This window comes from Budorcas taxicolor, chromosome 3, assembly GCF_023091745.1.
Source record: "Budorcas taxicolor isolate Tak-1 chromosome 3, Takin1.1, whole genome shotgun sequence".
In the NCBI taxonomy this organism is placed as follows: Eukaryota; Metazoa; Chordata; class Mammalia; order Artiodactyla; family Bovidae; genus Budorcas; species Budorcas taxicolor.
The window spans coordinates 114222197-114248950 of record NC_068912.1 but is presented as its reverse complement, the minus strand read 5'-3'; the positions used below and the strand labels follow the sequence as shown (position 1 = coordinate 114248950).

Sequence of the window (26754 nt, the reverse complement as noted above, 5' to 3'; positions counted from 1 at the left end):
CAGCACATTACAAATATTTCTTAAACAAATGATCCTTGAGGTTTTGCTCCCTCATGCTGTTTTCTAAGTGTGGAGATACTGACAGGAGGTCGAGTATTGCAGGAAGAAAAGGAGGTACTTTGGAGACAGACAGACAGACAGACATCGGGAACTAAATCTCAATTCAGCACCAGCTCTGATAGGAGGGGCCTCCAAGGCCTCAGTTTCGTCATCTACAAAATGGAGGTAATAATGATGATACTTCGCTTGGACAGTTGCAGGATTTAAATAAGGCAGCATGGTGGAAAGGTACAAACACAGACCCAGGCTCCCTTGAGAGTTCTGATCGTTGGTGTAGGGCCAGGCAAAAAGCGGGCATTTGATGAATATTTGTTGGACAAAAGTCAGGAGACTGATTCCTTCTCACCGGTTATTGACAAAAGATCCCACCAGTAACTGCCTCCTCCGCTGCTCTTGGCCATATAGGATAGGTGGTGGTAGTGGGTTAGTCACTTAGTCATGTCCATCTCTTTATACTCTCACAAGTTGTAGCCCACCGGGCCCCTCTGTCCACGGGATTTCCCAGGCATGAATACTAGAGTGGGTTGCCATTTCCTCCTCCAGGGGATACTCCTGACCTAGGGATTGAACCCAGGACTCCTCCATTGCAGGAGGATTCTTTTACCTCTGAGCTACAAAGGAAGCCATAGGGTAGGAATTCCACGCTAATCCACATTGCAGCCTTAAGGAACGCGCATAGCTCACGTGACCATGGTTTGGGTGCAGGCAGTGTGGTTTGTAGTCTTTGGACCACTGCCTTGTACAGAAATCAGAACTAGGCCAGCTGTGGAGATCAAGACAGTGTGAGCCTCTCAAACAGATTCCTTTCAGCATGAGAGCTGGGACCTGCTTTCCCTGATTCCTATTTCAAAGTAGCAAATAAGAAAAAGAATCTCAGACCTCTTTGTTGAAACACTCTCTTTCACGACCCACTCCCACATATTAAATAAATCTTCTAGCAGTCTGAAAGAACCCTAGAACAGTGGTTATTAAATTACAAAAATACTTCCTCAGCTCCTCATTTGTTCCAGAAACTAAGCCAGGCTCTGAGGATTCTGATTCTAGATGAACCAAAGGCTCTGCCTCTGGAGACCTTTCCCCACCAGAAGCATGTCATTCACAATTTGAAAAGAGTCCTGTATTTGATCCTGCATTGGCTCATTCCTTTCTTTCAACCTGAGGGAACTCATTGTATTACAGACATTATTTTTAGCATTAGGATCTAGAGATAGGATATTGTTATTAATAACAGTACAGGCATATTATTAATCATTTTCTTGTTACTAAACTAAAATAATAAGGACAACAAAGTAACACATCCTCAAGGAGCTCATGGTCTAGCAGGGACAAAAGTAAAAATAATAATAATCATAAATCTTTGAAAAACTGAGCCTGAGGGGTTAAAGAACTGCGTCATCCTCACCCCTCCTAAAGCGGCAGAGAAAGCCTGGAACCAGACTCCAGACACGCTGGACTGGCCTGCTCACTGGGCCCCCTAGGCAGCCCTTATCTTAGGACTGCAGGGATCCTGCCCTGCTGAGGGTCATGGGCGTGCAGGGTTATAACTGGGAGGACAGGCAAGGTCAACGTCCAGGCCAGGACAGCAGCATTTGCCCTTTGGTGTGTATTGCCTTTAAAGAGACATTCCTTAAGTGATCAACTTCTTTACAGAAATCAAATCATTATATATATGGCTCCCAGGTGGCACAGTGGTAAACAGTCTGCCTGTCAGTGCAGGAGGTGTAAGAGACCTGGGTTTAACCCCTGGGTCGGGAAGATCCCCAGGAGTAGAAAATGTCAACCCTCTCCGGTATTCTTGCCTGGAGAATCCCATGGACAGAAGAGCCTGGTGGACTGCAGTCCATGGGGTCGTTCAAAGAACTGGACGTAACTGAGCATGCACATACACACACGTCCAGTATAATCATTATTAATCATTATATATATAATATAATCATTATATATATTATATAATATGTATAATATATAATATAATCATTAAATATAAACATATATACATGCAGGATAATTATTAATAAATAACATACAGTCAATCCATTGAGAATTGTATTTTCTCCCCTTGAAAATGTTCTGTAAAGCAAATGATATGATTTAAGTTTATAAAAAAGGAATCTGATGAGTCTGTTTCTTTGTAATGAGTACTCTCTTGATCTCAGCCTGAAGTTAGTTGTTATTTTTAGGGTGCTCATAGATTCAAAAGAAAATCTACCATTTGCATCTTTCATCCTATACAGCTTTGCTGGCAAATTTCTCTTCGATTTTAGTTAAAATGTCAGTTGACCTCTTTCAAATTCCGGCTGTTAAAAATTAATCACACTAAGCTCAGCTGACTTTTTTGATAACAGAAGCTCAATATCCAAAATGAAAGATTCTGTCATCCACTTAAAAAAAAAAAAGTACTTTCTGTTGCTTGCTGGGTGCCTGGCTCTGTGTGGGGCCCTGGGAGATGCTGGCAACAGAAGTTATCTCAGCCCTTCCCTGGGGGACCTGGGGAAGTCAGATGAAGCAGAGGAGAAATGGGTAATTGCAGCGACCTGTCATGGGGACTTCAGTTCAGTTCAGTTGCTCAGTCATGTCCAACTCTTTGCAAACCCATGGACTGCAGCAAGCCCAGGCTTCCCTGTCCATCACCAACTCCTGGAGATTACTCAAACTCAAGTCCATCAAGTCGGTGATGCCATCCAACCATCTCATCCTCTGTTGTCCCCTTCTCCTTCCACTTTCAATCTTTCCCAGAATCGGGGTCTTTTCAAATGAGTCAGTTCTTCACATTAGGTGGCCAAAGTATTGGAGCTTCAGCTTCAGCATCAGTCCTTCCAATGAACATTCAGGATTGATTTCCTTTAGGATGGACTGGTTGGATCTCCTTGCAGTCCAAGGGACTCTCAAGAGTTTTCTTCAACACCACAGTTCAAAAGCATCAATTCTTCGGCACTCAGCTTTCTTTATAGTCCAACTCTCACATCCATACATGACCACTGGAAAAACCATAGCCTTGACTAGATGGACCTTTGTTGGCAAAGTGATGTCTCTGCTTTTTAATATGCTGTCTAGGTTGCTTATGAGCAAGCTATGGCTTTTCTTCCAAGGAGCAAGCATCTTATAATTTCATGGCTGCAGTCACCATCTGCAGTGATTTTGGAACCCAAGAAAATAAAGTCTCTCACTGTTTCCATTGTTTCCCCATCTATTTCCCATGATGTGATGGGGCGGGATGCCATGATCTTTCTTTTGTAAATAATGAGTTTCCAGCCAGCTTTTGCACTCTCCTCTTTCACTTTCATCAAGAGGCTCTTTAGTTCCTCTTCACTTTCTGCCATAAGGGTGGTGTCATCTGCGTATCTGGGGTTATTGGTAATTCTCCCAGCAATGGTGGAGCCTATAAACAGACAATACTCTGACCTGGGGAGACCCTTAAGAGGAAATAATGCTGAGCTGAGCTGAGATGTAAGTGAGGAGAAGGAATTAGCCAGGTGGATGTTCCAGGTAGGTCTTCCCTGGCGGCTCAGATGGTAAAGAATCTGGGTGCAGTGCATGAGACCTGGGTTTGATCCTTGGTTTGGGAAGGTCCCCTGGAGAAGGGAATGGCAACCCACTCTAATATTCTTGCCTGGAGAATCTCGTGGACAGAGGAGCCTGGTGGGCTACAGTCCATGGGGTTGCAGAAGAGTAGGACATGACTGAGCACCTAGCACTTTCACTTCACTTTTTCATGTTCCAGATAGAGGTTTCAGCAGAAGAAACCGCAGGTATTTCCGTGTCACCGGAGCTTCGGGGCTGGCGGACTTGGCAGCGATGAGGCTGAAGAAGTGGGCAAGGGACGGACCACAAGGGCCTTTGCGGGCCGCACTAGGGAATTTGGACTTTATCCTGAAAGCATGCAGTGTTATGCAAACTTAAAACCTGTGACAGCACAAGCTTCATGATTAACTTATGTGTGTCTGTGTGTGAGAATGAATGTTCTCTGAGTCTATAAGTATAATTTTATCCAAAAATCCCTTTTGGGTGCCTTCATCATATTCCTTTAGTACTTGGGAGGCTTTAAAAAGACAAAACTGCCTTTGCTCCAGGCCCTGGTAGCTGGGAGTTTATTATATACACACATGAGGCCCAGTGGTGCCCAGTGTGGGTTTGCAGAACCAGGGCTCAGCCTCCAGCACAAGGGCAAGTGGGCTGTCCTTCCTCTCGGCTCATGGTCTGTCTCTACTTTGTCCTATAAGTGAATTGAGTGTGTGAGGTTTGCATGGAGAAGGGTCAGAGTCTCTGCACTTCCAGATAAACCTGAGGGCCACGTGAAAGGTGGATAGTGTGGAATCAGGAGCTGAGACAAGATGGCATGATATGAGTGGTGATGGGCTAAAGCCAGAGAAAACATGTGGGCAAAATCCATAGGATCAGACCCCTGTGGATGTTGGGAGAAGATGAAGGGTAAAGAAGAGCCAAGATTGTATAACCTATGATGGGAAAGAATCTTTTAAAAAATAGATACATATGTATATAATTGAATTACTTTGCTATGCATCTGAAACTATAATAACACACACTGTAAACTAGCTATACTTCAACAAAAATTTTAAAGAGCAAATGACACTATAAATTTTTGAACAGGAGAAGATGCAGTGGGTGGCGATGCCTCTAGTAAGGCTGAAGAGGAGGCCATTCGAGTGTCAAGGGCTCCAGGATGCTCACCGCAACTGCATGCAGTGGGCAGCTGACGTTAGAGCCTGGATCTCAGGATGCAGAGAGGGGAGCAATGTGTGTTTGGAAAGCAGGCATGTGGAAGAGGTAACAGAGGAGGGAAGAACTGGGTGAAGGAGATCGCCAGAACAGGCGTCAGGATTTAAACGACTGATCAAGAAAAGGAAGGCAGACGAGACATCAGAGATTCGAAGGGCTAATATTCAGTTGGCAAAAAGCCAAAAAGTGAATGGGAGGTGGGCAGGTAACGGCAGCAGCCTTGGACTACAATTTTGTCAAGAAGCTTAGGGCTTTCCCAATGGCTCAGCGGGTCAAGGATCCACCTGCAATGCAGAAGACAGAGGAGACATCCCACAGGTTCCATCCCTGGGTCAGGAAAATCCCATGGAGAAGGAAACGGCAACCCACTGCTGTATTCCTGCCCGGGAAATCCCATGGGCACAGGAGCCTGGTGGGCCACAGTCCATGGTGGGGGTCGCAAAGAGCCTGATACGACTGAGTGACTAAGTACAAATACGCACACATCATCGAAAAACTTATCTGACAAGGAAGGAGGGAGACGAGGAGGCAGCTGTTAGGGTGAAGAGGCTGGGCCAAGAAAGGGGCTGTTCTGTTTGTTCGCTGTTTAATTTTTGCTCTGCAAGTGGAGAAATATGAACACGTTGGCCGCAGCACATGCAAAAGCCACAGGGCAAAGAGTGAAGGGACAGTTGAGGATCAGGATCCGGGAGGAGAGAAGAGAGGTGGGAGGTGAGATGCGAGCTGATGAGTGGACTGCAGACATCTGGAGGTGCAGGGGCAGCGGCTATAAGGCATTCCTTCCAGTAGCTTCTACTTCTAATTACACGTGTTTTTAGCCATGTTCCCTTACCTCAAGGCTGTCACTCAAAGCCAGGGTTTACTCTTGCTCTGGGCCACGGGTTTGAATACCTTCTATTTCCAAGAGGAAAGTTTCTTCTCATCTCTGAAGACAGAAAGGGAATATAGGGGCTCTGTCATTCACATCTGGACCTCAGACAACGCAGACTGCTTGACTATGTGTTAATGAGAAGGACTGTGACCAGCACCATCTGAGTCCCTACTGCCAAGAGGCTCCCCAGGAACACGATGACCTCATCTTCCTTGTCAAGCCTCCCTCACTCTCGCCCGCCTGGTGTTACAGCTGAACGAGTCTCTGTAAGCCCTCGAGGGCAGGGACTGTCACGTTGATCCCTCCGTTCTCCGTGGGATCTGCCCAGGGCCTGTCACACACATTTGTTGAATTAAATTGAATTGTCATGTTCAAAGCAATCTCCGAGATGGCTGCACATCCGAGTCAATGATGGTCCCAAAGCCCAAAATATTTTTAGAATTCAGCTCTGGGATTATCTTCCAAGGAATATAAAAAGGATCCGTCACATTAATTTATATCCATATATATATATATATATGCTGCTGCTACTGCTGCTAAGTCGCTTCAGTCGTGTCTGACTCTGTGCGACCTCATAGACAGCAGCCCACCAGGCTCCCCCGTCTCTGGGATTCTCCAGGCAAGAACAGTGGAGTGGGTTGCCATTTCCTTCTCCAATGCATGAAAGTGAAAAGTGAAAGTGAAGTTGCTCAGTCGTGCCCGACTCTTAGCAACCCCATGGACTGCAGCCTACCAGGCTCCTCCATCCATGGGATTTTCCAGGCAAGAGCACTGGAGTGGGGTGCCATTGCCTTCTCTATTTGTCCCAGATGACATTTTCCCAGTGTGGTAGCCACCCCCAAGAGGGACACGTGGTGGAATTCAGTCTTGAGTATTATCCCACATTGGCCCAGGGTCAGTGTGTGTGGTTAATAAACTGCGCAGAAGTGATGCTGTATCACTTGCAAAATCAGGAAATAAAAGACTTGGATGCTCTGTGGCTTGTTCATTCCTCTCTCTCCATCTCTTTCTCATCATGTTCTCTGGCAGAAGTCAGTTTTCATGCTTTGAGGATACTCAGACAGCCCTGGGGAAAGGCCGGTATGCTAAGAAACCAAAGCCTTCTGTCCAGTAGCCCCAAAGAACTGAGCCCTGCCAACCACCACCTGAGTAACCTGGGCAGTGGGTCCCCCAGGCCCAGACAAGCCTTCAGATGAGGTCTCAGCCATGGTCAATGTTTTCGCTGCACCTTCTAGAGACTCTGAGCCAGAAACACCCAGCCAAGCTACTGGTGGGTTCCTGACCCAGAAACTATCAGACAATAAACGTTTGCTGTTTTAAGCTGCTAGGCTGTGTGGTCATTTGACACACCGCAATAGATGGACATGGATTTGAGCCAAACTCCAGGAGTTAGTGGAGGACAGAGGAGCCTGGTGTGTTGCAGTCCATGGTGTCACGAAGAGCTGGACGTGACTCAGCAACTGAACAATAACAACAGACGGCTAAGGCACCGAAGTTGGTCATTAATCTAATTAACTGAATTTATTTCCAAAAGTAAATCCAAGAGCACATGGTTTCCACCACTATTGATGCTGAAAAGAATGGGCCCTAGAATCTGCAGATGATTCCAAAAACAAGTGTTCAAAACTGTTCTCAGTAGTGGTCACATTGTTAGAATAACTGTATTTCTTTCAAAATGGCACACTGAAGGAGGTCTAAACTTAGGCCCTTCTTGTAAGCAAGCCTCGTACTGTTAAGCTTTAGTACTTCAGACAAATGGGGAGTAAGCTGAAGGATGGTCAGACATTGAGTGCAATGAAACATTGATACCTGTGTTCTTGTAATAGAGAACTCTGATCAGAGAATAAATTTCACAATTTTTCTGGCAAGTGGCCTGGGAAAAACAGAAGCTTCAGAGTCTGACAGATCTCTCTCTAGGTCCTGTGTCTGCCACTCCCCACCGGAATCAAAGTTCTACATTGGCCGTGAAGCCTTGAACAAGTTACAGAAGCTCACTAAGCCTCAGTTTGTTCATCTGCAAAATGGGAAGGAACGTAGTGCTCCCTGTCAAGATGGTTGTGAAGCTGAAGGAGGAAACTGTCAATCAGTAGAGGGTGAGCATTTTGTGTCACAACAAACATCATAAGTTGTTACTCACCTCTTCTGTGTAAACAGATAATACTCCTGATTTATAGAGCCATCATGATGGTTAAATGAGAAAACTTATTATAAAAGGGAGAAACTAAATAACTGACAGCTCTATCTGCTTGCTGAAAAGTACAGTTGAAGGTGAAGGGTAAAGCGGAGCTCATAAGAGCTTGGGATTTTTAGAAAATGTTGCAGACTGGGACAGGAGGGAGGTCAGTGCTAATTTTCTCAGCCAGATTTGATACTTTGAATCCTGATAAATTTCAAGTGAGTTTCAATGCCTCAAAGTCAGCTTTTCAGTGATGTGCAAAACAAGTTTATGCAGGACTGTTCTCATTTGCCTTTAGAATATTTTGTATTTCAGGGGTTTATCTCCTATGACATGGCTTCAGTGCATTCTGGCTTGATCAGAAGAGGATGTGTTGGTATCTGGCAAAAGAAAACGGGACCACTTACGTGATCGTTCATAAAGCGGTTCACCTCTGGATCTGTCAGGAGTGAGGCCTGTAATACAGTAATAGTCATAAGGCAATTATGACTGCCCACTTCTGGAATATTCCATGATTTTGTTACTGATGCCACAAATACACCTTTCCCACAAGGAAGCGGTGGAAGATCAACAAAGACTCACTGCCATCAGCTCCAATAGGGAAAATCCTCCTATTTATCTATTTTATTAATAGGTAAAAATGGTTTCTGCTTCCCTGATGGCTCAGCAGTAAAGAATCTGCCTGCAATGCAAGAGATGCCAGAGATTTAGGAGGCTCTGGGTAGATCCCTGGGTCAGGAAGCTCCTCTGGAGGAAGAAATGGCAGCCCACCCCAGTATTCTTGCCTGGAAAATTCCGTGGACAGAGTTACTGGGCAGGTTACAGCCCACAGGGTCACAAAGAGTTGGGCGCAACTGAGCACATGTGCAAAAATGCTTCCTAAGCCATAGAACACTCACCTGACCCGCCTTCAAACGAGAGACTGCCTATGAAGGGGAAGTGGACCACCCTCCTGTTCCCAAGCAAGATTCTGAAAGGGATGGTCAACTCTGGTGACATGGCTGGAGGGTTGCAGCCCCCGCCAGCCAGATGAGGCCTAGTCCAGAGCTTTCCACGTGTGCATTCTTGCATGTGCGTACGTGCTCAGTCGTGTCCAACTGTTTGTGACTCCACATAGTGTAGCCCACCAGGCTCCTCTGCCCATGGGATTTTCCAGGCAAGAACACTGGCGTGGGTTGCCATTTCCTCCTCCAAGGGATCTTCCCCAACCAAGGATCAAATCTGCATTTCTTGCCTCCCATATTGGCAGGCGGATTCTTTACCACTAAGCCATCTGGGAAACCTGAGTCCTAAAACTGGTCTTGCACCCAGGAAGTAACAAGCATGTTCAAGTTGGGAGACCCTCTTAGGGTGAAAACCAGCAACTGTCCTGCCTAACTGGCAGAGATGTTAGAGCCGTGAAATGGAAATATGTCTGGAAAGACTCTGCATAAATGAAAAGAGCTGCTTAAATGAAGAGCTGTGTCATTTTTGCCTACTGTTAAGAAAGGAGCAAAAGCAAATGTTTATTTTCCAAAATTTCTGTCATTGTACAAAGCTTATATAGAGCTATTTCCAGTTTTAAATGATTCCCTGATAGAGAGCTTTAATCTGAAGTTAATTCATGAAAAAAAATATTTAAAACATCTAAATATTAAAAAGGTCTCAACTTACCAAGCAGGTGACTGTTTCTTGATGTAGAGGATCCCAAGATATCCCCAAAAAACATCTAATTCAGGCATTGGTATATATCAGCACATGAAACAGAAAAAAAGAAAGGCACTGCAAAATATGCAACTATTAACTGGAAGACTCACACAACTTTTGATGAAATAAGGCAATAAGCTATATTAAATCACTTTAATTAATGTATGGTTTTGAACGTATTGGTGTTTAGTCACTGAATCGTATCTGACCCTTTGTGACCCCATGAATGGTAGGCGTCCAGGCTCCACTGTCCTTGGGATTCCCCAGGCAAGAACACTGGACTGGGTTGCCATTTCTTTATCCAGGGCGATCTTCCCATCCAGGGATTGAACCCAAGTCTCCTGCTTTGGGAGTGCTGAGTCTTAGCTACACTGGGCCACCAGGGAGGTCTGATGAACCACTGGACTTATGGGATACAAATAGAGGCCTGTCCCCCTCTCCGTAACTCCACTGAACTCCACCCCAAACCTCCTGCATTGGCAGGCAGGTTCTTTACCCTTGAGCCACCAGGAAAGCCATGTGTGTCTAAAAAAGTACATGGGGAAGAGCAACTTATATGAAGTTTAAGTCATCTGAAAAGATTTCCACTAGACTCAAAATGACTCCCAGATGCAGACCAGAAAGAAGGAACTCTGTTACATGGACTTGCTGATAGACTGTATTCAGGTCAAATCTGGGAGTTTTCTTTCTATGTAGTCCCCATATGGGTTCAATAGGAAACAGTGTGCACGAAAATTCTTCATGAAGCCACTGAAAGCCCAGTGAAGTGAAAGTTGCTCAGTCATGTCTGACTCTTTGCAATCCCATGGGCTTAGTCCATGGAATTCTCCAGGCCAGAATACTGGAATGGGTATCCCAGGTACTGGAATGGGTATCCCAGGTCTCCCGTACTGCAGGTGGATTCTTACCCAGCTGAGCCACAAAGAAAGCCCTTGAAAGCCCAGAGTCACAAAGTAAGGTGGCTGTTTGGCTCACAACTTTTCTTCCAGTTGTCTGGGCCGCCTACCTGTCACCCTCTCCATTCTCAACAGCCAGTAAGCCTGCTGACCTCTGTCGGAGTGACTGGTCTAGGAGGTGGCAAAGTTCAGTGGGAGAAAGAACAAGTTTTCAATAAATGGTGCTGAGACAACTGGATATCCTCAAGCAAAAGAATGAAGCTGGATCCCTTCCTAATCAAAGCGGGCCATGAATCTCAATGAAAGACACATACAAACAACAAGAGAAAAAAGTAGATCAATTTGACTTCATTAAACTTTAAAACTTTTGTTCTTCAAAGGGCACCATCAAGAAAGAAAAAAACCTTACAGATGGGAGAAAACATTGGCAATTTTTTTGGAACTTATATACAGAATATACAAAGAACTCTTCCTACTCAACAACAAGAAGACAAATAACCCAATTTAAAATTGAAAAAGGATTCAAGTAGACATTTCTCCAAAAAAGATACACAAATAGCTGATCATTACTTATTAGTGAAGTGAAGTCACTCAGTCGTGTTCGACTATTTGCAACCCCATGGACTGTAGCCCACCAGGCTCCTCCATTCATGGAGTTTTCCAGGCAAGAGTACTGGAGTAGGTGGCCATTTCCTTCTCCAGGGTATTACTCATTAGGATAATGCAAATCAAAATCTTAAAGAGATACCACTTCACATCCACTAGAATGACTCAAAAAAAAAAAAGACGGACAATAACAAGGGTTGATAGGATGTATAGAAACTGGAACTCTCATATATTGCTGGTGGAAATATAACATGGTATAGCTCTTATGGAAAACTGTTTGGCAGTTTCTCAAAAATTAACACAAAAAGTGAGTTTATGCTCCAGAAATTTCACTTATAGGTGAATAGCGAAGATGGATAAAAATACATGCCTGCACAAAAACTTGTACATGAATGCTCACAGAATCATTATTTAAAACAGCCAAACAGTAGAAACAACCTCAATTTTGATCAGCTAACGAATGGATAAATCAAATGTGGTTTATCCATAAAATGGATTGTTATTCCACCACAGAAGTACTGATACATGCTACAACATGTATGAACCTCCAAACATGCTGAGATAAACCAGTCACAAAAGAACACATACTGCATGCTTCTATTTATATTAAATGGCCAGAAAAGTAACTTCATAGACAAAGAAAATATCAATAGATTAGTGGTTACTGAGTGTTGGAAAGAATAGGGTAAGAGGAAGGGGTATTGAAATTTCTTTTGGAGATGATGAAACGTTCAGGATTTAGATAGCAGCGACAGTTGTGCAATCTTTTGAATATACTCAAAACCACTGGGTGAATTGTACACATTAAACGGGTGAATTGTATGGTCTGTGAACTATATTTCAGTAACAGCACTATTTCTTTTTAATGAGACACATGCCTCAAGCCAGGCTAATGGTAGGGATACCAAGAGGTTAGAGAGAAAGGTTCAGTTTCCTCCTCAGTTTGGAGGATATGAATCTGGAGTGGCTTGTGGTCTTGCCTCCTGCTGCAAGGAGAAAACTCACGAGCAGTAAGAGGAGGGGGAGAAGGAAAAGATGAAAGTGGCACCAGTGTTGTTGATGGTCCCTAAACTGAGTCAGCTCGTCCCATTTGTTCTGGGAATGTGAACCAGGGAATCCTCTCATTTTGGCTTAGCCCACTTCCAGTTGAAGTTCTGTCATTTGAAATGGAAGAGAGTAAATAAATGAAATACTTGTAACCCTCCTCCCCCGAGTCCAGAATTCCTGTTCATTCTTTCTCAGTTTCTCCTTTTGGACTGTTTTGAGTCTCAAGGCTGAACTCTAGTCAAACTTCATCCCCCACTCCAAATCAGAAAGATTTGCCCAAAGTCAAGTCCATTCACCAAGTTACAGATGTTAGCACTGCAACTGTGTGGTTGACTGACGTGCCATGTAGAAATTGTTTACCCTCTACATACTTCCCTTGCAGATTTAAAAACTATAAAAATATATAAAATATATTGAAATATAAAAATAATATTGAAATATTTTTAAATAATTAAAACCACCCATAATTTAAATATATATTTTAAATATTAAAATATAACAATATAAAATCTATTTAAATATTTTCTAAAATACTAAAACTATAAAAATAATTAAAACTACCCATAATTTAAATATTTATTTGGTTAAGAGAGAATATTAGCAATTTCAGAAATCTATTTTTTCAAACCTTTTAACAAAGCTTTAATACTTATTATAACTATGTCATGAAAAACCCAAGTTTTTTATATTAGAGACACTTTCTCTTACTGTATTCTTGCCAGATAATTTCCATTTGAACTATCTTATTTCATAATAAAAACTTATTTATTACATAAAATAAGTTATTTACTTATATTATATAAATAAGACATTTCATAACAATATTTCATAATAACTGGGATTTTTGGTCTTATTCTCTATTTTTGGCTTCCATCGTTCTTTACATTATATTCCTTTCTCTGGAAATTCTCTTACTATCTACGTATGTTTTTCAAGTGGTCTTTATATTCATTACTCTGAGGGGTTTTTTTTTTTTCAGTTTTTTTTTATTCCCTACTTCCAACGATGATTTATTTGTTCTTTGTCTAAATTCATCCCAGTCAATTGTCTTTCGTGTTTGTAGTACCACCATTTATTTCACTGAAAATGGTTAACAGCTGTCATCTAATTTTTCTTCCTGTTTCATATAAGAAACCTATTTTAGAGTTTCCAGGAATTACTTTAAACCTCCATCTGCTTTCTCCTCTTTCTTTCAAGTTGCAGAATCCTTTAATTTAAGGAATTTTTTACTTCCTCATAATTTTTTACAGTTTCCTAATCTTTGAGGGAAAGCAACCCGGGAGTTTATTTTTAAAATTGTGTTTGTTTCAGGGACTAACTTTGTATCAGAGCCTTCACACAAAAGTTGGGATTGGAAGAAAAGTGAGTAGCTTTCAGTCTGCGATGAGAAAGTTGCAACAGGTTCGCGGGCTGTGCAAGAATCAACTTCTCAAATCAGAGATGGAAGAGGGATTAAACTGGGGCCCACATGTCAATCTCTACTGTGTTAAAGGCCACAGAAGAATTGGCATCCCTTTCTCGGGACATTCACCACTAACTCCCAGCTCTCCTTAGCATCCTGTCTCACCTGCCCTGCCAGCCTCCCATCGCTCCAGCCTTACCTAGCTCCAATCTCTTCTCCATCTATTCTGTCACCTCCCTACTTGTGATTCTCAAGTAGCCCCAAGCCAAGGATCCTGGCAAGACCCGTGAGGTCCACCTTGACCAGGCTCGGGTCCTCTCCAGCCCCACCTTCTGCCTCTCTTCTCACATTCTGCTCCCAGTTACATTCGATTTCTGTCCATTTCAACCTGTCAGCTTAGCTTCTCTCATACTCAGGGAACCCCGTCGTGCTCTCCCCTGTGCTTGAAATCTCTCCTTCCCACCCCTCCACACCCTGTGCCCTTCATCCTGAGGTCACCCACCGTCTAGTTTCCCTGGAAAACCTGCTCTGCCCCACGTGCACCCATCCTCCCACTCTGTGTTCCCAAAAGCCTGTCTGGTAGTCAGGGTAACCCCTGCAAAACGGATACCCCAGACTGGTCTACAGACTCTACAAGGGCCAGAGATGTGTCTTTCTTACTCTTGGCTGTCTCCTGGCTTCCCCCACATAAACCACAAAGTCAACACAAAATGCTTGTGACATGATGCTTGGTCCTTGTCACTTCTGGCTTAGCTTGGCCAGGCGTGCACCAATGTGTCAGCTGTGAAGCTGACCTCACTTCCTGAATTCTTTACTGGAGTCAAACAGGAGGCCCTGGGTACCTGAACTAGCAGCAGGGAGACAAGAAATCACCCAGAAATCACCCGGAGATTGACCCCCAAACACTGCCAGTGAGAACAAGATTGATCAACAAGGCTATGCTCAACTGAACATTTTTGCACAATTTTCCTTTTAACAGTAAAGGCACCCCTGCGGTGTTGGAGAAGACTCTTGAGAGTCCCTTGGACTGCAAGGAGATTCAACCAGTCCATCCAAAAGGAAATCAGTCCTGAATATTCATTGGAAGAACTGATGCTGAAGCTGATCAGCCAATCCTTTGGCCACCTGATGTGAAGAACTGACTTATTTGAAAAGATCCTGATGCTGGGAAAGATTGAGGGCAGGAGGACAAGGGGATGACAATGGATCAGATGGTTGGATGGCATCACTGACTCAATGGACATGAGTTTGAGCAAGCTCCAGGAGTTGGTGATGGACAGGGAGGCCGGGTGTGCTGCAGTCCGTGGGGTTGCAAAGAGTCGGACACGACTGAGCGACTGAACTGGACTGTAACAGGAGTTCCTCAGTCATGAGTGTCATTCCTTCCTAACTCTAAAATGGACTTCCATATAAAATATGTAAGGCCCAGGTCCTCCCTGGCAGTCCAGTGGCTAAGACTCCACGCTCCCAATGCTGGGGTCATGAGTTCATTTTCTGGTCTGGGAATTAAGATCCCACATGCTAAACTGTGAGGCAATAGATAAATGAATAAATAAACAAACAAATATGTAGGGCCTGGGTATGTTCATAATATAGGAACATTACTTTTATGTATAATTCTTGAAGTTGAAATTTTATACTCTTCTCACATAATTTTCACTACATAATTTAAACCTTGAAAAAAATGAATACAAGTATAAGCAGAGAAAGATGTTGTTCAGATTTGGCTTTGTAATGGTAGAAACATTTTTAAATAGCAGTGAAGGACAGATTATCCCATTTTGAATAAACAAACATGTACCAGTTATGCTTTATTCCTCATACTATGTATGTATCATACGTACTATGTATGTATAGCAGTATAATGCTATGTATCATACTGCTATAATTTCTTCCTCAGTTTTATTGTATGTGTTTAATTATTAACTAAACTTCTACCCTGTATCAAACATTGGCCTAGACAATAAAACAATCATTCCCTGCTCTCATGAGATATATATTTCAGTAAGAAAATCAGACAGTAAGTAATATAATTCCAAGTCAGAATTTTACATGTTATTGATTTCTCAGGACTATTGCAGATGACTATCAATGCCATTGGCAGGGGAAAGATGTGTTCTGTCATTTACTGAGCACCTGTTGTGTGCTAGACTCTGGACCAGATTTTTTGCATCCATGAACTTTCTTGCTTTCCTCAGCATCCAATTGGATGGTCTTTATTACTGGTAGATAACAGATGGAGAAGCCTCAGATTCATGGAGATTAAATATCCTGACCTAAGTTGCACAGCTGGTAAACGAACACTGATCTATCCGAAATGGCCCCTTCATTCCACTAAACGAGAGAGGCAGTGAACTTCACACTTAAATCCGGAACTTGTGCTCATTGTTTTCTTAAGCTCATATTCAAAATCTTAGAGAGGTGGGATTGGAAGATGTAAGGGACAGTGAATGTGAGTTTGCAGGTCCAGACTCTTGCCCAGGCGCCTGATGGTCCAGCTACTCTATCACACCTCAAAGGATGCCAAGCCCCTGTGCATACCTCTTCACTGCTGCTGGACCCAGAGCTGGAGGACCAGTGGCAGCGAACCCACACGTCCTGCACGCGTTCAGAAGACATCCGCACGGTGCTTCTGCAAATGGCCACAGGCTGGAAAAGAAGAAATGGTGAGTTCTACGCCCAGCAGCTTGGGTAAACAACTAGGACCTCCCCGAGAAATCAGGCAACATCATAGGGCTTGGCACAATGGTACAAACAGAAAGGAAGAATTTGGTCATTTCATTTTCATTTCTCAAAACCTAAGCCAAAGCAAACGATGGCTGAGGCAGCTCTTGAGCATTTGCTACATTTCACGTCCCCTGGAAAGCAAACATTCCCTTCCTGAGCACTGAGTTGGTCACCTTGCATGGTTTTCCATGAGAACAAGAATTGGGAAGATCCCTAAGGCCTCTGCTCTGCTCTCCCTTGGTCTCAGATTTCCTTCAGATGCTAGTGACACTCGGGTTTGGGGTGTTTGTGAAACAATCATGGCGAAAATTTCCACAGAACAACAAAACAAAGGGTCTTCTTTTCAGAATTGATATTGCTATGTAGCAACACAGACGTCATCACACCAGTAAAATGACACCCGTGGAACAACACCTCAGAGAGTGAGTCTGGGGTGGTGGTGCTGGCCTGTGCGAGTGGGCTCCTACCCCTGGGAATAACCAGGCGTGGGGCCATATGCTGGTCACTGGAGAAGCAGAACCGACCAGCCTACAGTCCTGACCCCCGTGGACCACAAGCTGGTGGGAGAGACAGCGTTTTGCCTGACACTCAACTATAAGACATGCACCTCACCCCAGGAACACAGCTGGCATTTTGAATTCACTTAAGATAGAATTTGAAATGTCTCAGGGGCTTTTCCTTGTTTTTGGCCCCTTTGTATTCACTTTGCCTGCCACCATCATTATGCCCATTTTAAAGAACAAAAAACTGAGGCAACAGGGGTTAAATGACTTGCCAGGATTACTCAGGATGGCAGACTCCAGAGCTTAAGTCCTTGACCACAGAGTCACAAAGCCCCCACCCAGGGAACAGCGTGGACACAGGTAATGGTGCCTCCGAGGGTGGCCGGATACGAGACATGGCCAAGACCTCAGTACGACTTTGAATCAGCTCCAGGTGACGGAGGAAGGCAGAGCTCTCTCGGGTTTGTTTCCAGGCTTGTGGCCTTTGCCCCACACTCACCACGTGGTAGCCCCTCTGGAAGTCACAGGTGGCAAGGTCTGCCTCAGATTCCCTCCTGCACGTCGTCTCTTGAATCCTGAACTCCAAGTCCATGGTCAAGCTGTCCTCGTCCAGGGCGTTGACCTTCACAAAAACAAAGCGGCAGCTTGCTACAGATGTGTTCCTGAAGGTCACATGCTAGAAATGTTTCTCCTTGCACAAGAAGAAAAGGTGCCAGAATCTCCCACCACTAAAGCTTCCGATTGTCACCCTCATTCTGAAGCCAGGGGAAGAAGTGCTCTACGAAGGTTCACGGGACTTCACTGAAACAGCAGAACCTGGACGTGGGTGTCCTGACTCCAAGCTTATTCTAATGACTTCTTTTAACAGTGGATCCTCATTATTTACCAATTCCATACTTGTAAATTTCCTTAAATGTATATTCAACCCCAAGTCATTCCTGGGTGCTGTCACAGCCACTCATGGACATACGCTGAGCAGCGAAGAACTTGAGTGGCCCGATGCACACGCTCCTGCCCAGGGGCAGACAAGGTGATGCTCTCCTCCTTGTCCTGGCTCCCAGACTGTACACAAGTCATTTTTATTGTCCATTTTGTGGCATGTTTTTCTCATTTTTGTGCTTTTCCTGGGTGATCTTGCTATTGAAACTGGCCCCCAAGCCTAGTGCTGACAAGCTGTCTAGTTTCCCAAGTGCAGAAAGGCTGTGATATGCCTGCCGGAGAAAATACATGTGTTAACTGAGCTCCGTTCAGGCCCGAACTACAGCGCTGTTACAGTGTGTGTGTGTGTATGTGTGTGTGTGTGAGCACATGCACCTGAGCTCAGTCATGTCCGACTTTTTGCAACCCCATGGACTGTGGCCCGCCAGGCTCCTCTGTCCATGGAATTTCCCAGGCAAGAATACTGGAGTGGGTTGCCATTTCCTCCTCCAGGGGATCTTCCCAACTCAGGAACCGAACCTGCAGCTCTTGCATTGGCAGGCAGAGTCTTTACCACTAACGCCACCTGGGTAGCCCCTACAGACCACTTGCAGATGGAGAATAAAAGGATGCTTTGCTTTGGAAACAGGCAACAGGCCCCAAGCTTGGGGTGGGGCTGGGGGTCCTCGTGTCTGTTTCTGACACAGAATGAGGAAGGCTACAAGCAGAGTTCTCTGAAAACAAGTAGGACTAAAAACTCAGTCTTGCCATTATTTCCCACTTTGTTTATTGATAATTTTTAAATATTAGATACTAAATATGAGTCTCATTAAACAAGTAAAACCTCGTCTATCAGCCGGAGCGCACTGTCCAGTTCCTCTGCCCTCTCTGCCCCTTCCTGCCCCCTGCTCCCCACATCGTCCCCTCCTCCATTATGCTTCCACAGTTTTCCTTAAAGCAGTCTGATGAAAGCAAAGTGGCAGGACAAAGGCATAGTTCAAAAGATGCAAATGTGGGGGTTTGAATACTGATCATTTTGTTGAACTGTGAGATTATTTTGCAACCTTTTTTGCATCTCTAAGCACAACTCCAGAATATGGAGAAAAGCTTAATAGCTCTGCTTTTTCATTTGAATTCACTTTCAGCCAATTTCTTCTCTGTGTTTTTTGAAAAAGGTAGGACAACCCAAATACTCAACAGTAAGAAATCAACTGGAGAAAATCCCAAACCCAGCATTATGGCTGAAATTAAAATGCAGTACTTTATAATCAGTGTTACAGTGTGGTCCTGTTTTTCTTAGAAATGTATTTTATACCCACATATGAAGAGAAAAAGATCCAAAAGACATCTGCCACATGTCTGTAGTGGGCGTCTCAGAGGACTGAATAGTAGATGTTACTTTTAGTTTTTTCCTTCTTGTTGAGTCTTGTGACTCTTTATACTAAGTATATTCTGATTTTTTTACTCTTCAAAAAGAAATAAAAATATATCAGCCATAAAAGGCCCATAACAATTCCTTTTTGAGATTCTGATGTTTAATGTTATGCTCCCACTTAGCTGGGCCACAGTGTCCAGATCTGTGGTCAAATATTGGTCTGGATGTTTCTGTGAAGGTGTTTTTGGATGAAATTAAAGTGGTGGGCTTTGAGAAAAGCGGATTACCCTTCTTCCTGTGGGTGGGCCTCGTCCAATCAGTTGAAGGCCCAAATAGAACAAAGACTGACCTTTTCCTCAGCAGGAAGGAATTCTGCCAGCTGACGGCCTTCAGACTTTACCTGCGATGCCAGTTTTTCCCTGGGTCTCCAGCCTGCTAGCCCACCCTGCAGACTTTGGCTGCACCAACCCTCCACAACAGTGTGGGCCAATTCTTTAAAATCAATCTCCCTGTCTGTCTGTCTCTCTCTCTCAGTTCTGTTTCTCTGGAGAAGCCCAACTAACACAGAGATCACTTGGGTTTTTCAAACTAAGCCCTTAAGATCGGACAAAGAGTAAATCTCGGGTATATCTGCCTAGAATAATGTATGAAGACAAAAAGCAAAAAATGCAAAGAAAAGGAAAGGTAAAAGTGAACAGGAACGGGCACAGACACAGAAAGGATCCCAAAGCTTCTGTGGCTTTGCCCCGAATGTCCCAGAATTCATCCACTCCCCACCCTCCTGGTGCCAGGGGGCTCAGTGCCATCATTGGTCATTGCCTGCTTCCCACAGTCGCTGTCTGGGCCTCCTCCCTCACATTCCACTTCAGAGATCTTTGAAGGTCTCCTCTCACTTTATTTAAAGCCCCACCCCTACCCCCTCCAGGGGGTAGTTCCACAGCTGGAGGTTCTCCTCCCTGAGTCTTAGCTCAAATATGGTGTCTCTGTGGATATATCTGCCCATCTGACAGCTACCCCAGCCCAGATCCATCCATCCATCCTCCTGTTTTATTTTCTCTACAGGACTCTCCACACTCTGAGACTTCTTTCACTTTTCTATGTAATGTCATCCCATTCTCCATCATCACCTTCTTCCCTCTCCCTCCCCTTTCTCTTCCTCTCTCTCTGCAATGGACTCTGAGCTCCATGGAAGTGTCAACTACAACTTGGCACTTGCCATCTACCTGTGGACTGTAGCCCACCAGGCTCCTCTGTCCATGGGATTCTCCAGGCAAGAATATTGGAGTGAGTTGCCATGCCCTTCAGCAGGGGATCTTCCCAACCCAAGGACTGAACCCGCGTCTCTTAAGTCTCCTGCATCGGCAGGCAGGTTCTTTGCCTCTAGCGCCACCTGGGAAGCCCATTGTCGACCTCTACAAAGATTAAATCAAGTGCTGCTGCAGCTGCTGAGCTTCAACACCTCTTGAAGGAGTTCAGGGTGGAGAGCAGAAAGGAGGCACTCTCTACTCGGGATAAAACTGGCAGGACACGTCTTCAGACAGTTGGATATTCTCAGGAGCTGATTTTACGAGCCCAATTCTTATATCTCCTCGTTTCTAGAAAAGCACTAAAATTCTTCATGATTTTCATGAGAAAATCCTGTTTCTCCTGACTAGAAGAAGCTTCGTGAGACCAGCAGAAACTTTCTAAAAAATAAATGTGCTTGACTGCATGTATTCCCCGTTTACCAAAATCACATATATACTGTCCCTCCCTGCTATCAATTTGGAGCAGTTTCTCAAAGCTTTCGAGGTACTGTCTCCAAGGCTGCAGTCCTCTTTTTGCCCCAAATAAAACTTAGCTCACAACTCTCACATTGTGCATCTTTTAAAGTCAACACAAGCCCAGTCTGGCCCATGCTGTCTTCCTCGTTCCCAGTACAGGGTCCTTGTCCACCTTGTCTTTCTCGGCTTGTGTCCATGAGGGAACAGTCTGAATGAGCCTAGTGTCGAGGAGCAAGGAAACCTTCATGACTGAAGTCCCATTTGCCCACGTTTCCCCATTCTTTTCTAAACTTGGAGTCCAAGGGATAAGTTATTCAAAATCAATTGCAAGTATTTAATCCAGGTCTGCTGGGAAAACCCAGAGGTTCTTAACCCTGAGTACACATCAGAATGACCAGGAAGCGTGTGAGAATGTGAGCTCCACCCTCAGAAACTGGGACTTAATTCGTCACCTTCCCTCTTGGAAGTCAAGTATATTTCTTTCATTTTTTTTTAATTTAGATTCTTTTCCCATATAAGCTATGGGGCATCAGGAATATTTGTCTCTCAGGTGATGCTGACATGTAGCTAGATCAAGAATCACTGGGTTTTTGAGATATTTTGTTTTTAAGCCACACCATGTGGCAAGTAGGATTAGTTCCCCCACCAGGGATCGAACTAGTGCCCCATGCATTGAGGGTGTGGAGTCTTCACCACTGGACCACCAGGGAAACCTCATGAAGCACTGGACTTATGAAGCAAACTCAGGGATAAATATTGAGGCCTGACCCCTCTCCCTAAGTCCACTGAACTCTATCCCAAACCTCCCACATATACACAAACATGACAAAACCAGTTATTTCCTTTGGACATATTCCTAGAAATGAAGCTATGAGATCAAAAGTTATATTTGCTATTTTTAATGTTTAACATGTTTATAAATATGCTCAATGCATATTTCCAAATTGCTTCCCACTTATTTCCTTTAGACGTAGTCCTAGAAATGAAACTATAAGATCAAACATTATATTGGCTATTTTCAATGTTAAACGTGTTCATAAACATTCTTAACACTTATTTCCAAATTGCTTCCCAAAGACAATCTTACCAAATTACCCTCTCTCTAGCAATGTTTGATGTTTCCCGTTTTCTCTTCCCCTTCCTTTTCACCTTGGTGTTTCAGTTCTGATTCTGTTGGCTGTTAGAGAGGTGATGTACTTTCTCCAATGCTTCTGGTGCATCTGTATTCCTTCTTTTGTGAGTTGTTTTGTACCCTCAGTGCCAGAGATCTCTTCCTTCACCTCTTTACTGCACTCTTTGCTTGACTCTGATGGGATCTCCTGGGTCTACTGTTATGGGGGGGAGGGGGACTGGCATATTTGGGGCCACCTTTAGGTCATTTGTAGAAGGCATGACTAACACATACTCCTTTCCCTGTTTGGAACCGGACATGCAGATGACACTACCCTTATGGCAGAAAGCAAAGAAGAACTAAAGAACCTCTTGATGAAAGTGAAAGAGGAGAGCGAAAAAGTTGGCTTAAAGCTCAACATTCAGAAAACTTAGATCATGGCATCCGGTCCCATCACTTCATGGCAAATAGATGGGGAAACAGTGGAAACAGTGGCAGACTTTTGAGGGGAGGGAGCTCAAAATCACTGCAGATGGTGACTGCAGCCATGAAATTAAAAACCACTTACTCCTTGGAAGAAAATTTATGACCAACCTAGACAGCATATCAAAAAGCAGAGCCATTACTTTGCCAAAAAAGGTCCATCTAGTCATGACTATGGTTTTTCCAGCAGTCGTATGGATATGAGAGTTGGACTTTATAAAGAAAGCTGAGCACCAAAGAATTGATGCTTTTGAACTGTGGTGTTGGAGAAGATTCTTGAGAGTCCCTTCGACTGCAAAGAGAGCCAACCAGTCCATCTTAAAGAAAAGCAATCCTGAATATTCATTGGAAGGACTGATGCTAAAGCTGAAATTCCAATACTTTGTCTATGTGAAGAATTGACTCATTGGAAAAAACCCTGATGTTGGGAAAGATTGAAGGTGGGAGGAGAAGGGACGACAGAGGATGAGATGGTTGGATGGCCTCACTGACTCAATGGACATGAGTTTGAGTAAACTCTGGAAGTTGGTGATGGACAGGGAGGGCTGGCGTGCTGTGGTTCATGGGGTCGCAAAGACACAACTGAACTGAACATGTACAATAAAAAGCAAAATGTGAACCACTTCTAAAAAGAAAGAAGCATCACCAGGACAGATCAAAAAGGGAGAGTTTTCCTTCCATTGGGAGAAGAAGGGAAGTTTTCATGGCAGAGACATGGTGATGGAACTTGGCCAGTGATCTTGAATAATGAGAAAAGGCTGGAAAGAAACAAAATTAGGCAGAATTCCAGAGAGAAGGCAGCTTACTGGAAGTGAAGGGACGTCTCCTGCTTGTGTTCTCATCAAGGATCCCACACACAGGTATGCTTATTTGCAGATGCCTGTGTGTCTGGGCTCAGATGTCTGATACCAAGATGGCCCCATGTGCTGGAATGTGCTCTGGGTGACGACACCCCAAGCTAGCTCATCTCCACTGGCCAGATTTCCATGGTGTCAGTAACTGGTTCTCTCGGGAGCTGTCCTCAAGCTCTTATTCACTTAATTAACTACTAACTTTCTTCTGTAGCAAGCACTAGCTAAATTACAAGTAAATCTAAACTGTCTATTTGCACGCTTGGCAAAAGGACATGGATACCCACCCTGCCACACACATGGATTTCATTAAATGTGAAAGATGGAAGCCAGTACAGCCAGGGTGGGAGGGAGAGGTTCTCTATTCTGTCCGGTACCCCTCCAGAAGGAACTCTCCCTTTGGCCTGGCAGCTGACCACATGTAACTCCCAGGGTCTCTGCACTGCGACAGCCAGGCCAAGTGACTGACTCTGTCTACAGCAGCCCAGTTCTGGGCAGGGTGCCTTGCTGAAGCATCATCTTCATGACCTATGACCCAATTAGAAAAGACAACTGGGACAATCTCATACATTTCCAGGGAATACGGAATGAGAAACTGAGCCATCTTCTGAAGAAGCAGGGTCAAGATGAATGTATTGATGTTTTATTTGGAGACTGGAGCCGTGGAGCCAGCAGCTGTGTGCCCTTCACAGGAGGAGAGGGGCAAACAAGATGAGAGCTAAGGCAGTACCCAGGGCTTCCCCAATAGCTCAGAGGTAAAGAATCTGCCTGCAAGGCAGGAGGCACAAGAGAAGCTGGTTGGACCCCTAGATTGGGAAGATCCCCTGGAGGCAGAAATGGCAAACCACTCCAGTACTCTTGCCTGAAAAATCCTATGGACAGAGGTACCTGGTGGGCTATAGCCCAAAGAGTCACGAAGAGTTGAACACGACTAAGCAATCATGCATACAGGCGGCACCCCTCAGGGATGGGAGACGTGAGCACGAAGGTGGAGAGGACCCAGTGGCCCTCTGACCTCTGTGAGGAAGCAGGCATTGCTTGGACCCCTGGTCATTTCTCCTTGGTTCCCAATTTCCCGGGGGGCCTGGCTGCAACGAGTTCTCACTCTTAAGACCTGGAACCTTGTAGAAGTTCCCATCTCTTATCTTAACCTTAACTCTGCTGGAGGCTATTTCTGCTCCCCGTTGCTGAAGACAACGTGCAGGCGGTGGGATCACCCGGGGCCCAGCGAGGGGGTAGATGACTGCTGTCTAGTTTCTCATTCCCTTTGAAGGATAATTCTGTTTCTTTCTTTGCCAATCATGCTCTTAGTCATTGGAAGCCCATGAAAATTCATCTTTTCCCCATTTCCCCAAGCTAACAGGAAACAGACGATTACCAAATTGACAAAGGAGAGTGGATTTCTTTGGCTCAAAAGCCAGAATTTATTTCCTATAAGTATTAGGAGCAGAACTGCTGAACTTGAAAAGGCCTCGTTTCTAATAAACAAGCAGTTTTTAATAAACGTCTCAGAAAGAACCATGGGCACTTTCAGTCTAGAAGCAGAGGGTAACATCTGGAAACAGGAAATGAGGCCAGAGGGAAGAAAAACTGAAAGAAGAATCAGGAATCTGAGGTAGCTTTGAGAGCTTTATGACAATTGTAATTAAATCCTTTATCTCTCAAAAAAAGAATGTGAAAGCGATGAGTGGCTGTTATCCTTTTAAACTGGAAAAATTTTACTGGGTACCTCAAAAAATGACAAGAGGGAAAAAAACAAAATAGTATAGAGAAGATGTAACAGGCACTTACTCTTTTAATTGAGCTTCTGAACGCTCGAAACAGATAGGGGCTCAGTGACTGGGAATTCACTTTTGCCACAGAGGCACTGAGAGCCTCCTTCAGGGAAGCCGGGTCATAGTCATACACCGGGAAACCTGGGCACACAAGCACACAGGGATATGGTGAGTCAGGACCCAGGGTCCAAACAGCTATATCATCAAGGGCAGGAGCCCTGGTCCCCAAGCTCCTTACCTGTACAGGTCCAGTGGTTCATTCCAAGGACAAATATCACCAACATCTTCATCACCATCTTCTCCATTATGGGAAGAACAATTTCAGTGCAGAGACAGGGAGATTGTCTCTGTGCCTTTGGGGTTGACCAGTTGTCCTGAAAGCAGCTATTTATCAGTGTGACCTGGCTTGGTCTCTCCAACTGGAGCAGACAGCGGCTTCAACAGAGACTCTAATTGATCCTGGGATCAATATTTACTTCTGGCTTTTCCAATGGACAAGGTCCAGTTGGAGGCCACTTTTGAAGTTTGGACCTCAACATGGGACTTCAGCCCACAGCTAAAGCCATCGAGAGGCGGGGACTCTGCATGCAGTTTTTGTTTTTCTCTATTTTAATTTCACCCAGATGGACTGTCTATTTCTCTTTATTTCATTTCATTTTTAGAGGGAGAGATGTAATCTTACTTTCAACAAAATGGTTAATTTTTAAAATTTATTTATTTATAATAGAAGGATAATTGCTTTACAATATTGTGTTGGTTTCTGCCATACATCACTGTAAATCAGCCATAGGTATACTTATGAAACTCTCCCTCTTGAAACTCCCTCCCACTTCCCATTCCCTCCCACACCTCTAGGTTGTTACAGAGCCCCACTTTGTGTTCCCTGAGTCATACAGCAAATTCCCATGGGTTGTCTGTTTTAATATGGCAGTATACATGTTTCCATGCTGCTCCGCCCATCACCCCACCCTCTCCTTCCCCCACCATGTCCATAAGTCTGTTCTCCATGTTTGCGTCTCCACAAAGTGGTTAATTTTAAAATGTTATCTGTTTCATTCCCTCCCTCTCATATTCCTAAAGATGACTGTTCATAAAAAATGTGTGGTTATTTCACAGTCTCACTGGAAATTATGACTTTAAAGGAGAGAACTTAACCTGCAGAATTTAAATATGCCAAGCAAGTTCACATGCAGGAAAAAGCAGCAGCGTGCCTTCACGTCCACCGAACTTCTCCCCTAACGGTTGTTCTCGCATCTCACCTGGATGACAAAGTATTTGCATGCTGGTGAGTCTCATGCAGTATAAGATTCCAAGGTAGTTTGTGGATCATTAAAAAGAAGAGACTTTTTACAGTAAATACATGTTGTGTTACTTGTAATTCATGGTATTCTCAGTACTTGAATTCATGCTTTAGAAGCTGTACTGTTCTGGGGCTCAGAAACACCTGGACCAGAATCCCGGTTCCATGCTTGTCAACTATGCATCCTCAGGCATGAACTCGGCACCTCTGAACCTCAGCTTCTTCATCCATAAAATGGGCATAAATGTTTAGATGTAAAGGCGTGTTATTATTCAGGAAGGCACAGAGGGAGATTGATTTTAAGGAGTTGGCTCATGCAATGGTGGGAGTGTTGCAAATTCAAAATCTGAGGGATGGGTGGCAGGCTAAACACCTAGGAAAGTTACAGCTCAACTCCAAAAGCCATTTATTGCAGCAATTCCTTTCTGTTCATGGGGAGAACAGTCTTTGTTTATTCAGGCCTTCAA

General features: G+C 44.2%; 1 protein-coding gene across 1 annotated transcript; it reads right to left on the bottom strand.

Annotated features, from left to right (window-relative positions):
• Positions 1-5639: 5639 nt before the first annotated feature.
• SPP2 (secreted phosphoprotein 2) lies at positions 5640-25298 on the bottom strand. The gene is made up of 8 exons (XM_052637999.1): positions 25226-25298; positions 25004-25128; positions 17211-17333; positions 16023-16130; positions 9498-9552; positions 8252-8299; positions 6811-6813; positions 5640-5722 (listed from the first exon to the last, which is right to left on the bottom strand). Exons 1-8 carry the CDS (start codon positions 25290-25292, stop codon positions 5640-5642), a joined length of 612 nt encoding a protein of 203 aa, XP_052493959.1. The 5' UTR covers positions 25293-25298.
• Between the last annotated feature and the right edge of the window lie 1456 nt (positions 25299-26754).

What these genes read in the sequence shown, in the direction of transcription:
- SPP2 (XM_052637999.1), bottom strand. Translation starts at nt 25,292, where the DNA reads ATGGAGAAGATGGTGATGAAGATGTTGGTGATATTTGTCCTTGGAATG. An exon ending in GGTCCAGCAGCAGTGAAGAG is followed by an intron (nt 9,553 to 16,022) that starts GTATGCACAGGG and finishes TGCCTGAATTAG; the next exon opens with ATGTTTTTTGGGGATATCTT. An exon ending in AAGAAACAGTCACCTGCTTG is followed by an intron (nt 8,300 to 9,497) that starts GTAAGTTGAGAC and finishes ACTGTATTACAG; the next exon opens with GCCTCACTCCTGACAGATCC.